Source organism: Symsagittifera roscoffensis, chromosome 5, assembly GCF_963678635.1.
Source record: "Symsagittifera roscoffensis chromosome 5, txSymRosc1.1, whole genome shotgun sequence".
Taxonomy (NCBI): Eukaryota; Metazoa; Xenacoelomorpha; order Acoela; family Convolutidae; genus Symsagittifera; species Symsagittifera roscoffensis.
The window spans coordinates 42,672,415-42,690,317 of NC_087066.1; the positions used below are offsets into that span (position 1 = coordinate 42,672,415).

Consider the following 17,903-nt stretch of genomic DNA (forward strand, 5'->3'; position numbering starts at 1 on the left):
AATTAATTTCAAGCATTCGGTCCTTCAAGCATGAGGGACGTCACCATTCTCAACATTTTATTCTATTACAAGCTCTATACCCTATTGTTTACATATACGAATCAAATACCTGTTATAAGTTATCTGATTACTATCTCAATACTTGGGAAATTTGAGCGACGAGAAAATTTGAAACATCTTAGCTGAAACGATATATTTTTAAAAATGGCGAATCATATTTCCTGTCTTAGTACATAGAAAACCTATTGTAACCTAAGACATATGATCTTAAACATTACTGTATTAGCAAACTCCGGCGCCGTATTTGTGTTTCAAAAATTACCATCTCAAACCTTGTATCCTAATACATGGCCATTCCTATAACCTGTTTTAGTCCTGGAACTTTTATCTTTATACATAGCTTGGAGACCGGAATGCTCTAGCTTAACTTAATGCATGGCGAGTCTCCAAGCATCACTCCTCTTGATCAGCTCCGACATCTACAACTATTTTAAACAACCACGAGTCGTTTTTATATTTATTGCTGGAAAAAAAAGAATGACGAACCACAATGGCGTTACCAATTGAGCTTAAACAATCAGATAATGGTCTTTTATAATTCCCGCCTAAAATGTTATCAGCCTAAAATTCATAGTTTGTGAATATTTCAGTTGCCAAAAACTATTTTGGATCACTTAAACGAGAATGGAACACTAGGGATTTGCTCTGATACGAGCAGTCTCATTGTTTTGACTTTCGAAGGAATTGACGGAATAATTGTGCTCGGTTTGCTTTTTTTCTAGACAAACTTCGAACTTTTAACTAGTTTTTTTTCTGATAGCATTTGTATTACAGAACCGAAGTAAATTGTTGTCCTGAGCTCAAACTCAAAAAGTTACTTTACATGAGATCTTATTTCCTGGGGCTATGGGCGTTTAAAGAAGTTATGTTTACCTTTGTAAGCTTTTGGGGGTTTAAAGGAAGGCTTTGATTTCCGGAATGTTATTATCGCGTAAATGGATATTTAAGCCGTCGTAGAAGTCGTTCAAAATACAATTAAGGCATCTGATTTTGTTCATTAGTTTTTTTGATACAAGTGAAGTTTATCACTTTTTGCTTTAAGTTGTGTGTGGGGGATAGTTTTTATAAAATTTTGAAAAAAAATTGAAGTTTTTTTCTGTTTTATTTTTGAAAATTTGATGTGTCATTAACGCGAACACTACTCCATGGACCTTAAAAGGCAGCTGGAATATTTGGGGATTCGCACTGATATGAGCAGACCCACAATTGAGTTTGGCATGTCTCAGGTTCTCAAAATGTGATCACAACTCATAAAACGATCAGAAAAGAAACAAAAAATATTTCGAATCAAATTCTAAATCAAAAAAGTCCTTGAATATTTTGCAAGTATGTTAGCATCTCCTAAAAAGGTTTGACAATGCCATTTATTGATTTTCATCTAACACTCTTATTGAAAGTGGCTGAAAAAATGAAAGAAAAAATGGCAGCTTTTCTCACATGTTATAAATCTTCAAGAAAACATCATAAAAAACTATATCTCAAAATACAAATGGTTAACCACTTCAAAAATGCAGAATGAAGATTCAATTTTCTAGCATTAATTTACTGCAGGGTAGGATCTAGAATTTTCTCGAAGGAGGGGGCCGGATTTCAGATTTTCAAAAAAATTTCAAAGTTTTGTTGACCTTTTTTTATGGTCGACTAAATTAATTTTCCGAACGCTCCCCTCCCCGAACACTATAAAAACCATATTTGGACAAAACCGGGTAAGTGAAAAAACCGGAAAAAAATTGTTTTTAGGCACTTATCGGAATCTAGTAGACCAAAAAATTTTGTTTTCTTGGCGCGCTCCTCCTTTAAAACTGGGGATGTATATAATAGCGCCGATAACGAAACTAGTGCATTTAAAAGAAAACTTTTGATCACTTTTTCTTATTAAAAAGCTGATACTGGCGAAGCAACGGCTAGCCTGGTTCCAATCGGGTAATGTTCGAAAGCCCTGAGTGTTAGAAAATGGCTAAAGACATGGGCTGATTTAGGATTTTGATTAGCACTTTCAAAGCAAAAAAAGACCGTGTTTTGGCCACAACTTTTGCGCCACATGCGAATTTTGTCAAAAAAAAACAGGCCAAAAAGCGTCTTAAAATAGTTCCAAAGGAGGGAATCTTTGGGTAGCCAGGGGGTTGAATCGGTGAAGCGGGACCCGCATTTAAGAAAAGTGAAAACAAATCGATTTTAATGGATTTTCGTGGTCTATAATGTTGTAAATATAATCGATTCCCATGTTACATTCAGACAACAAAATTGGATTGAAAATGGATTTAAATCCATTTTTCTCGCCAAAACAAAAAGAAGAATTATAATTCATTTTGAGTCCTTTATAAAGGATTTTATAATAAGTAGGAAATCACATTAAAATGGATTTTGTTTCCACCTAATTTTCGTTTCGCGCGTCGTGCAAAATTTTGCAAGAATTTCAGCATTTATCAAGTGAGTGATGCGGAAACTTTGCAAAGCGAGTGTACTGCCTGGCCTAATCCGTTTCAAAACCTAAACTCAAATTGCAAAAAGATTCCGTTGAGCTCTTCCCCCCCCCCCCAACATTTGCCCCTTTGCCCCCTTCAACCCCCCTAACGTTTGCCCCTTTGCTCCCCTCCCCCGACTGAACCCCCCACCTGAACACCCCCCCCCCCCCCCCTCACCACCTGAACATCCCCCGCCTAAACAACCCCCCAACCTCACCTGAACCCACATAAGCCCCCCCCCTCACCTGAACTCACCCCCCACCTTAAGAGCAACTCCCACCTGAACAAAACCAACCTGAACCTATCCCCCACCTGAACACGTTATGTCAGTGTCCACAAAAGTGAAAATAAATCGATTATAATGGATGAAAAAAGGATTTTGTTGCCTCGAAAAACAGTAATATTATAATCCATTTTTGATTGATTATAATCGATTTGTTTTCACTTTTGTGAACACTGACAAGGAAACTCACTAATAATCGATTTTCATTCATGGAACTCCAATGCGGGGAAGAAGCATCAGCCCTCCCCCCCCCCCCCCCTCCCCCCCTAAATCCGCAACTGGCTGTTGAGAACTCTGACTTTATAACTGCTTGTGAGAATTCGCCGACTGACTCGGTAACTTTCTGGAAACACTTCAACAAGTTTTCAAAAATATCGTATCTAATATCCATTTTTTTACAGACTGAAGCTAGGTAGTTTTTTTACAAAATTATGAACAAACTAAATCTTTTCAAGTTTGTATTAATTACATGATTACATGATTTTTTTCATTGATAAGCTACAATACGATGCACTTATGCTTTTTCCCTTTCCGTACTTTATTCATTTGGGGAGAGAAGTGTGCGCGCGCTGCCTCATTAAAGACTTCGTTGACCCCCTCCCCTGTTTGTGAAGAGCTCTCCAGGTACTTGTAAGCCCCGATTCTCACACTCAACTCCTCCCCTTCCTTTTTTGAGATGGCGGGTTCCAACAACTCATGTCGCCGCAGATCTATCTTTGTCGCGACTAGGATCACTGGAACGTTGGGACAGTTGTGTCGTATTTCTCCGATCCACTTGGTATGCGCGTTGTCGAAAGATACGCGACTCCTAGCCGAGAAGCAAAGCACGAATGCCTCTGCGCCCTGGTAAAGCATTGGCCTCATTCGGTCATAATCGTCTTGACCCGGGGTGTCCCACAACTCTTAAATAATAGTGATGGAAATGTAGTGGGCAGCAAGACTCCTTTTAGCAACATAACTTGCAACATTTGGGTATTTTTTCTTAAACGGCCCAGTTTTCTTATTCTAGAAAAATGAAAACATATAAAAAATGCGCGCGCTTTTGATTGGTTGAAATCACAAAATTGTCAAAACGAACTGCGAATCTCGCGGGGTTAAATTATTCATGCGGTGCTGCTGACAAAACTGTGGGCCGTTTACGTGAAAAGACCCAAATATTAAATTGTAAAAATAGTAACATGCTTACTAAAAGCGCAAGACTAATTTTCTCCAAAATATGAAGAATGGTTGATGCCAGAAAACCCGAACGCCCAAAAATTATATTAACCGATTATAATTCAGTGATCAGAAGTTTGAAAAAATTAAGCTGAAAATCAGTCAGTTTTGGATAATTTAACTTACGTTGATTGGTTTAAAATTTGCGCGCATTGGTCCTTTTTTCAGGAGAATTGTCGACTTAAATACCGAATTTGCATAAACTTTCGACCAAACAACACGTAGGTTAAGTTATCCAAAACTGAATAAATTTCCGGGTTCCCACCATTTTAACCCCAAATAATTTCATAATTAACTACCATTACAACTTGAAAATCACGAAAATTTAACACCATGTCTATGTTACTTAACGCAATTTAATCCAAAAGAAACTTTATTCAAAAATTATGCTTGTGATTTCAAACCAATCAAATACCCGCAACTTTAATGCTCTTAAGTTTTGAACAGTAATAACCCTGTCAATATTCCCGATGGGTAAAAAGGCTCAAACCAAATATCAGTAAACTCAAACGGAACTACAAAGGCTGAAAAATGGGTAATTTCTTAAACATTTTGAGCCAGTATCAGAGATATCATGCTTAACATATCTGAAAGCTTTTATACAATAATGCTCTTGTATAAAGGGGCTTTATCATGCTCTTGTACAATATCTGAAAGCTTTTACTTCTTTAACGTTTGATTCAACCTCAACCCCAAAAGTAAAAAATGAAACTTCTTGACTCGAGGACTAAATTTGATGAAAGTCAGACAAAAAGGAATCCTATATTTTTCTGGAGTGAAATGGTTTAAGAGTTGAATGACATGGTTTTAAATGACGTGATATTAAAGTGTAAAGAGTTACCGAAGAAACACTAATTTTTCAGCTTTTTCCAGATTTTGGTTAAAAAAGTATAATGGTATTTGGTTCTTCCGACATCAACGATTCTCGTATTTGGCCCTGTAAGCCTATTGGCCTTAGGTCAGCATGTCGCCTTTTTCATTTTGTTCTGATTGGAACTTTTACTCAATGGGCGCACTATATTTAAGGCAACACCACAACAATTATTGGCAGGGAGGGTAAAATGGGCCGTAAAAAGTTCTTTTCATTATACGATTATTTCTTAGAACTTTTGATGTATCTTTGTGATACGTCTTCTGCCCCTTCGCATCATTAGTTAAAAAACTGTCAAAAAAGTGTTTTACGGGAACCCGAATCTAAAATAGATCACCATTTGAACCATTCACACTCGACTCAATTCTTCTGATGGCATTTTGAGTTTGAACAATGAATAACTTTAGTTTGAACAATGTTTGAACAATGAATAACTTACGCCACAAACGTGATAGTTACTTTGAAAAAAGAAACGTTTAAGAATTAGTCCAATTTATTCAATATATTTTAATGTAGAAAAAAAACACACTACTTATTGCCACGAAAAAATTGTAATAATGAATCCAAAATTCAATTTCCCATAACAATCAAAAACGAGTTGGAGCGAAAATTGGTCAAACTTTTGATGAAAGTGGATGAATAATTGTGGTTTGTTACCTTGATGCTAGTAATGCTTTTTGAGTGTTATTATATAATTTGACCAGGTTAACGACGAATGAGGATGAACCTTGCAGCCAATCGTGCTTGGCAGAGTTCTGTTATGCTAGAGCGTAACTCGCCAGCTAACTCTCTATGAAGAAAATACAGTTCTGTGAACTTTCTGAATTAAACATTTAGTAAACTTGTTAATCTACACAACTCAGAATTCTTTAGAGTATCAAATGGCGCATCCAGCAGGATTCCTTACCCAGGATAATCGAACACATTTGGGAATAGCAGTATTTTGGACGACTGCAATTCCAGACCCGCCCCGGCAAATCAAAATTTGGCTAGAACAATTTCTGATGGCTGTAACAGATAAAGAAAATGTTAACCTGGAATTGCTACTGGAAGATCGAAAAGACGCGGTGGAAGAGCCTGCAAAAAGACAAATCACCAAGAACCGGAGAGGATGCGACTGCAGCAGTAGCAGCAAGAGAGCATCGCAATTGATTAGTGTTAGAAAAAAGTGTTCAGGAAAATGAAGAAAAGCAAGCTGGATGCCGAAAGGTCGGCCACAACGTCTTTTACTTCGAGGTGCAAAAATGACTAGTTTCACGTCCATTCCTTGCGTTTAGAAGGAAGGAAATAAAAGATTCCTGCAGAAAAACCCGCATGTGGAAAAATCATTATGAACATTCGAAGACATCATTGAAATGGCATAACTTGCATTCCAATAAGTAAAGAGCTTAACTATTCAACAGAACTCAACAACAAGGAGAAACCTTTGAAGCGTTCCACGCAACATTAACTGCACAAGCAGCCAAGTCAGAATTAGGAACGTTTGAGTATGAATTGGTAAGAGATCTTGTTATCTCAAAAAAGAGATATGCAAGTTTACACGACACGCTGACGGTGGATATATTATCACCGGAAGAGGAACTCAAAAGTGTAATAATAATTAAGCACAGCAAACAGACGACCTCAGCTTTTCAAGAATCAATTCATTGATTGCAGGGGCAGTTTCATTGTCGTCGATGAACCCAACACTTAAGATAAAACAAAAACCAGTAATGACGGTCAAAAACACTAAGAACATTGGTTCAAAGAAAAAGTTCAAACAAAAAAAAATAACAACCGTAACGCGAGATACAACTGAGAACAGAATCCATCTAACAGGCGTGGAGGACCTTTTGTGGAAGGACATTTGAAAAACTGTTCGGTAATGGGGAAATCATGTAAAAAGTGTGGAAAAGTGAACAATTTCGCAAAAATGTGTCGTTCCAACAAATTAACGAAGTGGCTGAGCAATCATCAGAGATCTCAGAAACAGAATGCAATCTGGCAGACCACTTCGAAGACTGTGACGAATTCGAAAAAAAGTCGATACAAGACGAATGGCAGTAAATCAGTAGTGACGAATCGAAAACAGAAACAATCAAACATAATTAGAAAAACAAAACATCGCCGTGAAAAAGATAGACATAAGGAAAGACTCAAAAACAAACCAGGTAAAGCCATTGAAAGCAACAGTCAATTCACATGGTAGTGAATATTGGCAGACCAGTACCGGTCCTAAATTGGGCGACGGTAAAACAATTACTGGATAAATCCAGTCGACCAAAATTCATGCCGGCCGAAAAACTTAACCTGCGAGCATAAATTGTGGATTACCAGAAATATCTCATAATTAGGCTGCAGCCTTGAAGACAGATTTACGATCAACCGGCTGGGCTCATTCAGTCATAACCGAAAGATAGACACGATGCATACTAGGGTTGCATTTACAAGGAGGGTTTGGAGTGTGCACAATGCAGAATGCAGCACCCAGAGAGCTATCTAAGTTTGACGTTCTACTAAGCGAGTGTGCCAGTCTGTCATATTCTGAAGTGTTATCTTGATTTTCAGGAAAAGGTAATTTTGAACATTTCGAATTGGCCATGTCATGCTCAAATTTGTCGCAGCAATTGAAATAGGAGGTCAATGAAATCAGAAGATTCGAGTTATAATTCCGGGAAAATTGACACAAAATTCTTCTAGAGTGAAAAATTTTTTTGCAATTTTACTGAAATAACCCATCGAAGTATAGTTTTCTTGTTCCCGACAAAAAACGCCGTGAATTTCTACGAGAGTGTCAGCGCTGGGCAAAAGAGAACCTTCATTGGGCAGGTCGACGAGTGAAGCTGACCAATGGTCCAGAGAATAAAACTACTTGAGCTTAAACTAATTGTTTCCTCAAACTTCTAGAATTACTTTAGTTACATTATTTACTTGATTCTACAGTCTTGTCAACCTGTGAGTGTTGAATTTAATTCTTTGAATGTAATTTAAACAGTCATGTTCAGATAAGGCGGGTTTTAGGTTGATCAACCTAAAATGGATCGAATGTCCACTGTACAATCAAAACTAATGGTAAACTAGAGTATCCAACCCTGTTTTTAACGGCTTTTGCGTGTTTTAGGTCTTTATAAACCTAGCCATGGGAACTTTCTTAATTTAAAAGTGAGGGTATTTTGGTAGTAAGCTTTAAGCTGTAACACGATCATGAAGTCCCATGTCTTGAGCGAACGGAATTGGCTCCGACAGATTGAGGTGCAAAAACACTAGAGGTACTGTCTCTGACCCTTGAGCCAATGGTTATAGGGCCTATTTCTCTAAACTTCATATGTGACCTAAGCAGACAACTGTTACGGGGCAGTCTGAAGGTTGGAAAACCATAATAATTTGAAAAGTTGAAACAATTTTATGTTTGACAAGACACCTTGAAAAATCATGTAGCCTGGCAGAAAAACTGCGACGTTTGTTAAAAGAAGAAAATCAGAAAAAGAAAACTAAAAAAGGACAAAGTACCGGTGAAAATTTTCAACGGACAAAAAAAGAGCAAAAGTTCGAAAAAATTGAAATTGCCGTGGCAAACATCTCAAATGTAAATCACTATGACTCTAAGCGTGAAGTTGGAATTAAATGCAATGACAGTCATAGTAGGCTGGGGCTACTTTAGAACAAAAAACTGATGAAGAAGCAAAGATACAATTTCAGTTGCTTCAAGATACTTTAACCCCCCAGAAAAAATGTTCTCTTGATGAAGTTGAATTACTTGCTGTAGATCGAGCAGTAGATAGATATAAACCTTACCTTTCAGGTACAAAATTCATCATAGCAACAGATCATAAGACTTTCAAAATGGCCCTGGAAATTAAAAGGTAAAATAAGACATCTCCATCTAGATGAGCCCGGTGGGTTGACCGACTTTTGCCGTATCAAAATAGAGTAGTTCAAAGTAAAGTAGACTCCCTGGAATGATTTGGGGATAGTTGACTATCTATCCAGAGAGCCAAATGGGGACATATGACCTCGATCGGAATTAAATGAGAAAATCGAAGTAACAGCCATAGAATCGTTTCATTCAGCACTCAACTGCTTAAGCAGTAGGCTGAATGAGAAAAATCCGCTCAAACGGAACACAAAAAATTTTGAAAATACCTAGACGTTTGAAATTGAAGGGAAGGCAAAACATGTCATCTCTCGGTTGCTAGAGCAACCAAAATGTTCCAAATTGGCCGAAGCTTGTCGGAACGTAAGCTACTTTGGTTTGCGACCGTCAAAACGTTATAATGTTAACTCTTGTCAAAATGAGTATACAAATATCGATCGGACAGAGCAGTTGACAAGAAATTCAGAAAAAAAGAAAAAGAAACGACACAGCGACGAGAGAATTTGGAACAGCGACGAGAGATGGTGGAGAGATGAAAAAGACGAGGATTTGTCAGACCCGAAGTTGAAAACACCGAATGAGAGAAAAAAAAGCTAGACGAGTCATCGGAGGAGGACGTCAAGGAGAGAGACATTTCAACGGACCAGAAAAGTAGTTAGAGGAAGTAGGAGAAAATATTTGTTCTCAGATAAAAAGAAACAGGATCAAGATCGACACCCCCAGTAAAATGGTTGGTCCTACCCAAAGACTCTATACCGGAACAACACCTGTTCTCCTTCTGACAATTAATGGAAAAAGAAATTGGATAAAGACCGACGGAGACTAGCGATCTAGAAGCAATCATGAAAGAAGCCCAAAACGACGATCAAAACTGTTTGGAAGAACCAATCGAGGAATTCAAGGGGTCCAAAATCGAGGTAAATTGGACAATGAATAAAAAGAGTGAATACGATGTGCAGCTAGTGGATCCAATCCGAATTGTAGGAAAATCTCAAGTAAAGATGCACACACGCTGTGCAAAACACTAGGAGATTAGGGTTTTTCACAACTCTCAAGATTGATAAGAATCTATTCGCGGAAATCACTTCGGAGGATGTCTGGCTGGACAGAATGAGACAAGTGATCGATAGAGGAGACAGACAATGCTTCGAGTTGGTGGGGCCCTACAAAAACCCGCTTTGGAATTAAAAGTCCGTTGTGGACGACTGTATTCTGGTCGACATTAGACTAGCAGTGCCAGTCGCTTTGAGACCCGCGGTAATAAAACGTATTCACAGACGGCAACCGGGACAGGAAGCCGTGCTGAATGTGTCGGACTACCTCTGGTGGCCATATATGCATAATGTAGTATCAATCTGGCAGAGGAGTGCCGTAGCTGTACACGATACGGTAAGAACATTAAATAAAGTATAGCTACCTTCAGCTCATTTGACCGAATGTGGCCAAGAACAACAACTAGATTACGCAGGGCCAATAGACAACTATGAAGGGAATAATGTATGCATCTTAGTAGCCATAGATTGATTTTCGAAGTTCCGCTTATTAAAAATGATTAAATCTACGGGTGGAAAACAGTAAAATTTCGAATCGTATAACGACACACACGGATTACTTGAATCGATTAGGACCGATCAATTGTATGGGTTTAAGGGAAATGCTATGAAACGATTTTTCGCGGAAATGAACATGGAACAAAAACTTTGCCCGGTGGGTGACATTAGGGGGTGCGGTTGCTGGAAAATTCCATTCTGGATGAAGACACAAAATCGACAAAATTCAGCCTAAGCACAATCCTCAGAGACTTAAGATTGATTAAACAGAAAATTTTCCAAATATCACCGTTCGACGGGCACTTTGGCAGGCTACCGAGAGACAATTTAAAGTATTTAAGGATAGACTTATGAAAACTCTGATCATTTAGATAAGGAACTTCTGTTACCATTGGCATTGACGGCCTCTCAACTGAAACAGCAGAGATCAATCACAAGAGAAAGTGAAGGTTGTCCAAAAAAGCTAGTCGATCTCACAGCCTGACAAATCCAGAGCTCAGGAAAGAACGAAAGTATTCCTGGAAAAAAGTTTCATCGAGGACAAAAAAGATGACCGCTGCACAAGCTCGAGCAAGACCATCCTCAGAAAGTACGACGACAGAAAGGCGGTAAGGCAATAACAAACCATCTGAAAGGCAATGTTATGTATGAATCAACCTCGACGATAAAGACAGCCGGAGGGGCAATCTTCAGGAAAAGAGACACTACCAGAGGAGAAACCAGAGAAGTCGGGGGCAACAGATACAAAAGGAAAACACACGAGACACGAAGCACAACAAAGATGCAGCAAAAGAACACCGACAGAGCCCAAAAGCAAGCTTTTGAGTCTTGAACTCTCGAGAACGGAGGACAGCGACGAAGAAGAAAACGAAGGTGTACAGAACAAGGACGAGAATAAAGAACTAGTATAAAAGAATGTTCCAGGAAAACTCATCATATATCACATCAAAGGAGGCAAGCTCGAGGGAGGCTTAAGCATGGCCGTAAAATGAGCCAAACCAAACAACCGGGAACCAGAATCCCTAACCCCGAAAACACAGGAACAGGTCGCAATTAAGAAAATAGAGAAACGTGACGACACAGAAGTTGAGACGAAACAAAGCTACACAAGCATCTAAGAAGGATGCATTGGTCTCTGAAGATATAGCGAGGATAAGGTTCGCGAATCTAAAACTGCACCCCTGAGTGAAAAAATGGACCCGGGAGTTTGACTTTTATCCATCTCGTCAATCTTGCATCTTAGTTCTTTTAGTTTACGCTTTTGGTAGTCATCTGAGCTTACTGAGAACTGTCTGGAAAACGGTTTTAATAGCAATTTGTTGAAATCGATAATTTTTCTAATTTCTTAACAATTATCTTTTTTGGATCAAGTTGTGAGAAAATAGATTCGAAGAGGCGACCGGAAGACATCCTCGATATGTTCCAGATTGACAATTTGGCTACGGAGGAGTGGGAAGTAGTGACAGACCAACTGCTACGGAGAGAGGTCCAGAAAAAGACGGTTGAAATAAGAGTGAAGAAAACCGAAAAGAAAGAGGAGAGCAAAGTTAGGAGAGGTGCACACCCAACCAAAAACAAAGAAACATCGCAATTCGGGGACCGATCAAGCATTCAATCAAGGAAGCATCCAGAGACTCAGAAATAGCACAGATACACGAAAGCCGCTTAAAGGAGGCGTTAACAAACTATAGAATGATGCTAATCAGTTTCAAGCACAGAGACAACCGACCGATCAAATCAAGGCTAACTCTAATGAAGCGCCATCTTTCCCGAAGATAATTCGGATACAGAACCTTAGATCCGGATGTAAACTGGAACCCAATTTGGCCGATAGAGATTGCATCGATTTATGACGACGCAAGCTGTAAATTGATTTCAAAAACTCAGATATAAACTTCAATGATCATTAAAACTTTACCTAGTATAGAAGCTAAAATTTTCCCGTAATCAGGTGAGTGGTGTACTGCATAGGCAGTAACCTTGATGCCATTATTATTATTTAAGAAACAATATATGATCGGGCCAAAGTCGAATGAGATCTAACCTTGCAGCCAATTGTAGTTGGCAGAGTTTTGCTATGATAGAGCGTAACTCGGCAGCTAACTCTTCCTGTGAACTAAGAAAACTCAATTCTGTGAACTACTTGAAACAAACATTTGGTTAACTTGTTAGTCTACACAACTCAGAGTTCCTTAGAGTATCATAAATGCCTTTGACGGAAATTTTCATAATATCTGAAAAAACTAATCGTCCTGAGCAAAAAAAACATAAAAAGTTTCATTTTTTTGATTGATGATAATCAGATAATCAGTTTTCAAAAATGATCTTAGAGAAAAGTCCGAGAATAAGTTTTTGCTGTCAAAAAATAACTTAATCCAAAATGCGTTTTTGAATCATTTTATTATTGTTTTTCTAAATAAAACACACGTGCTAGATGTTATATGTTTCAAAAATTTGGTCCAAAAAATTCAAATTTCGAGACCATCAAGGTGCAATGGTATAACTCATTATTGACAAAAATCGAAATAACAAATTAAGAAAAAGAACAAAATAAACTAAAATTTAGCCTTATAATTGCACCAAAACCATCAAAATTTATCATTGCTATTCAGATATTGGGCAAAAACTTAACTACCAAATCATAAAAATGGTCAATATAAATCGAAATGTGAGTTGAAAATATACAACAAAACTATAGAAAGTCATCATCCTAAATCAGATTTTGGACAAAAGCCTAAGTAAAAAACAAAGAAGTGGGTTACAATAAGCCAGATTTTGAGATCAAAATATGCTAGAAAATCATAAATTATCATCGATATTTTAAAAACTATTTAAATTTTTTATTTTGCTATCATACGCTATGGATGTAAACTGAAAAATGGTATGCGCTAAAACGCAACACAAACTCGAAATGGGTGAAACTCGAATGAGAAAAATATACTTAAATTGATTTAATGTAAATCCGTTTCAATCCTCCTAAAAGATACAAAAAAGTAAGTCTGAAGAAAATGGATTTGAATTGATTGAAAAATGATTTGGATCTCATTTTGTATCTTGGATTTAAGATCAATTTAAATCGATTTACAATTGATTCAAATCAATTTTAGCCTTTTCTATATAATCTTCGTACTTTTTTATACTAAAATTGATCTCAATCAAATCTACATGGTTTTTTCATACTAAAACTGATCCTAGCTCTGATCTAAAACTGATCATACTAAAACTGATACTAAAAACTAATCGTCCTGAGCAAAAAAAAACATAGAAGTTTCATTTTTTTGATTGATGATAATCAGATTATCAGTTTTCAAAAATGATCTTAGAGAAAAGTCCGAGAATAAGTTTTTGCTGTCAAAAAATATTTTTACAAAATTGCGTTTTTGAATCATTTTATTACTGTTTTTCTAAATAAAACACACGTGCTAGATGTTATAGGTTTCAAGAAATTGGTCCAAAAAATTCAAATTTTGAGACCATCAATGTGCAATGGTAAAACTCATTATTGACAAAAATCGAAATAACAAATTAAGAAAAAGAACAAAACAAACTAAAATTTAGCCACATATTTGCACCAAAACCATCAAAATTTATCATTGCTTATCAGATATTGGGCAAAAACTTAAGTAACAAATCATGAAAATGGTCAGTATAAATCAAAATTTGGTTGGAAATATACAACACAACTAACGAAAATCATCATCCTAAATCAGATTTTGGACAAAAGCCTAAGTAAAAAACAAAGAATTGGGTCACATTAAGCCAGATTTTGAGATCAAAATATGCTAGAAAGTCATAAAATGTCATCGATATTTTTAAAACTATTGAAATTTTTTATTATGCTATCATACGCTATGAATGTAAACTGAAAAATGGTAGGCGCTAAAATGCAACACAAACTCGAAACTGGTGAAACTCGAATGAGAAAAATAGACTTAAATTGATATAAAGTAAATCCGTTTCAATCCTCCTAAAAGATTAAAAAAGTAAGTCTGAAGAAAATGGATTTGAATTGATTTAAAATTGATTTGGATCGATTTTTGCAGCTTGGATTTAAGATCAATTTAAATCAGTTTAAAATTGATTCAAATCAGTTTTAGCCTTTTCTATATAATCTTCGTACTTTTTTTATACTAAAATTGATCTCAATTAAATCTACATACTTTTTTCATACTAAAATTGATCCTAAACCAATTTTGTCAGTGCGGGTTGGTCGGCAAATAAAAACAAATAAGTCGAACACAGTCGAGCGCAATTTTACTTTGATTGAGATGGTGAAAAGATAGCCAAGGCAAAACCATTTGAGTCGAGTCGCTCGAAACATCAGTTAAAAACTCCTATCGTGCGCCAGATTTTGAACTAAATGCTACTTTGATCTATCTAACAAGCAGCTTAAAATAAATTTAAAAAGAGATGAGCCAACTTGCATCAGGGTGTTCAATTAGTTCTGGGTAGAGGTGGTTGAATTATGTATCAAATGTCGTGTCCGTTCTGGGCTTTGTGATTCGAAAGATGTCTATTGTCAATTTTGATGGCCGAACACTTGCAGTCAACGCTGGTTGACTTTAGTCGGCTTTGCGCGACCTTGTCAACTTGTCTCAACCATTTCGACTTTGATTTTTCCTGTTTGAGTTTTATCAATATCGTCAACCTTGCATCTGAGTTCTTTTAGTTTACGCTTTTGGTAGTCATCTGAGCTTACTGAGAACTGTCTGGAAAATGGTTTTAATAGCAATTTGTTGAAATCGATAATTTTTCTAATGTCTTAACAAATAATATTTTTGGATCAAGTTGTGAGAAAATTATTTCAGACTGATGATTTAATTAGATGAGCCTTTTTAACCCATACTATGAGCCCATCCAAAAAACCTTCATGAACAGTAGCAGATTATGGGGGGGGGGATTCGACCCCCTGCCGACCCAAAGGGTCCCCCCTCTGTACTATTTTCAGATATCTATTTTTCTTGAGGTACCCTAAAACTTTTCTAAAGGCGCCTTCGGCGCCAATATATACTAATTTTTGCGGGTGGAGCGCGCGCAGAAAAAACGCGATGTTTTGGTCAATATTTTTCAAAAAGTGCCAAAAAACGCCTGTTTTGGCTCGTTTTTTCAAAAACTTGCCCGCGGCGCAGAAACTTTGGTCAAAATGGATTATTTACATTGATTTGGGAGGGCTCAGAAAATCAATTTGGTCGATAAAGAATTTCGAAATTTTTTTGAAAATTACCCCTTGAGAAAATCCTTGATCCGCCCCTTTTTATGAAGTTTCTTTTTTGTATTGAACATTTATTTTTCCGATGAACCAAAAGGTGGCCCATTTTGAGGTTTTTTGGCAGCATTTTTGTGGCGCAAAACATCTAAGAGTTACAAAAAGTTTTTATATTATACCTTATATATATTTTTATACCTTATATTTTACCCTATTGTTATTGTCAGTTTATGTATCGAATCTGTTGACCGTATTCGACCTTGGTCGCAATAGCGGATTTAGAGGGGGCGGGGGGGGGGGGGAGAACGTCTGCCGACTTCAAGGGTTCCCCCTTTGTACTATTTTGAGATATCCATTTTTGGCTGACTGAACTTAAAGTTTTTCTAAAGGTGCCTTTGGCGCCAATCTATACTAATTTTGAGCGGGGAGCGCGGGGAGCGCAAAATTTTTTCAAAAATTTGACTGCCCCGCAGAAAATTTGGTCAAATTACGGTCTTTATAAAGGTTTGGGAGAGCTCAGAGAATCAATTTGGTCGACCTAAAAAAAAGAAAAAGGTTGGCAAAATTTTCAACTTTTTTTTGAAAATCTGCCGCGCCCCTCGAGAAATTCCTAGATCCGCGCCTGCTTGGTCGACTGAAGTTTCGGATCAAGTTAACATCCCCCACCCCCATAACCGACCCTGCCGTGAAGCATCTGTCATAGTTTTTCGGGACCCAACTAGCAAGAATGAGAGTTCTTACGCATGCTGGTGAGCTGTCCGTCGAGCTGGGTATTCCTGGCGTAGTGGTCGGACACGGTGGGGATGTAATCTGAGGAGAAGATGTTCTCAGTGTACCTAACCAGCAGGGCAGTCTTACCCACCGCTCCATCCCCCACAACCACTATCTTGATCGCTCTCATCACTACTGCTTTCGCGTTTATCCTCAACTAGGGTATACAATTGCGATAGAGGAGCACCGACCAAATGCAGGGTCCCTTTTGTAAAATGAGTTAAAAAACAGCCGAGTAAAAAAACAGCCGAAGTATAAACCAGCCGAAAAAGCGAGTATAAAAACCAGCCGAAAAAGCGAGTATAAAAACCAGCCGAAAAATTACATCATATAAATGAAATTTGCATAACTTTCGTAACTGTTAAATCATTGTTACAAAACTAAATTACTATTACATAACACTTACGTAGTTTCGGCTGGTTTATACTTCGGCTGGTTTATACTTCGGCTGGTTGATACTTCGGCTGGTTTATACTTCGGCTGGTTTATACTTCGGCTGGTTTATATACCACCATGTAAAATATATTGACATGTTTTCAACATTTTATTTTTTCTGAAGAATTTAGTGTTTCAGTGACTGAGCAGATCAAATCAAATCTAGAAAGTCAAGTGCATGTCATCTTATTTGAGAAAAAGTATTTTGAAAACGGTCGAGCAGGTTGTTTTAACTCTCTGCATTACTGTGATATGGGATCCCACCCTCTATCACAATTGTACTTGTTATAACAAAGATGACCCAACCAATAATAACACCAATCAAATTGAACTGCAGAAACGGCAAATGAACAAATTGAATTAAAAGATAATTGAATTATATTTGTGTTATATGAAATTAAAAATTAAGGTTCCAAAAGTGAGATAATTTTGAGATGTTTTCTGCAAAGTATTAGAGACGACGGTGGCGGTTGCGGTAATTAAAAGTAAAATCTCTGGCAAAAAATAAATTACAACCGAATAATGATGAGGAACACGACAGAACAGGATCAAATTTTCCGGAATTTCAGCAACGTTTCAGACTAAGTGTCGCGGTGATTTATTGGTGTTAGATAATAGAAATTTGGTTTGTAGTTATAACCATACAAAAAGCGCTTTATTTGCATCAAATAAATCAAAATGTAGCTGAAGTTTGATCAGGGTTGTGATATGGTTTCAGTATACACAGCAAACGGAGTCTGCTAAGTGGCAATACTTTCGAAAGGTGTCTATTAAAAAATGTTTCGAAAGAATGACAAACACTTTGTAATGTATGAAGAACTCGAACCGAGCTATCGGATTATTAGTTTTTGTTCTTCAAAAACAGTAATGACTTTTGTTGTGAATTTACACGGCCGATAAACCAACTAATAATAGCTGAAATGAATTGAATGACTTTCGTTAAGTAATGGTAGTTATGATTATGATATGCACCTTTGAATTAATATCATTGATTTTTTATCTAGATGTTTGCATTGATTAAATTCTACTCTGAACAAGTTGAGATAGGACTTTGAAAATATAACGAAAATACAAAACGCGAAAAACGTTTTAGAACCAAATCGTCGCTAAATGGTGCAAATAGTGTACATTTCTTTCTATAATGTTACACATAAAGAAAAAGAAAAGCTGTCTAGCAAAAAAGTCCGCAAACCA

General features: G+C 37.1%; 2 protein-coding genes across 6 annotated transcripts in view; one reads left to right on the forward strand and one right to left on the reverse strand.

Moving 5' to 3' along the window:
* Nucleotides 1-17,903, forward strand: part of LOC134846278 (histone-lysine N-methyltransferase, H3 lysine-79 specific-like) — a 257,501-nt gene that overhangs the window by 161,383 nt on the left and 78,215 nt on the right. The window lies entirely within an intron of this gene.
* On the reverse strand, nucleotides 3,130-17,762 carry LOC134845858 (ras-related C3 botulinum toxin substrate 1-like). Of its 3 annotated transcripts, none has more exons than XM_063862959.1 (3): nucleotides 16,974-17,762; nucleotides 16,245-16,431; nucleotides 3,130-3,710 (listed from the first exon to the last, which is right to left on the reverse strand). In XM_063862959.1, exons 2-3 carry the CDS (start codon nucleotides 16,402-16,404, stop codon nucleotides 3,307-3,309), a joined length of 564 nt encoding a protein of 187 aa, XP_063719029.1. In that variant the 5' UTR covers nucleotides 16,405-16,431; nucleotides 16,974-17,762; the 3' UTR covers nucleotides 3,130-3,306. The 3 variants fall into 3 exon arrangements, with proteins under 3 accessions (XP_063719029.1, XP_063719028.1, XP_063719027.1); XM_063862958.1 differs by having other exon boundaries at nucleotides 3,131-3,710; nucleotides 17,016-17,762; XM_063862957.1 differs by having other exon boundaries at nucleotides 3,131-3,710; nucleotides 16,992-17,762.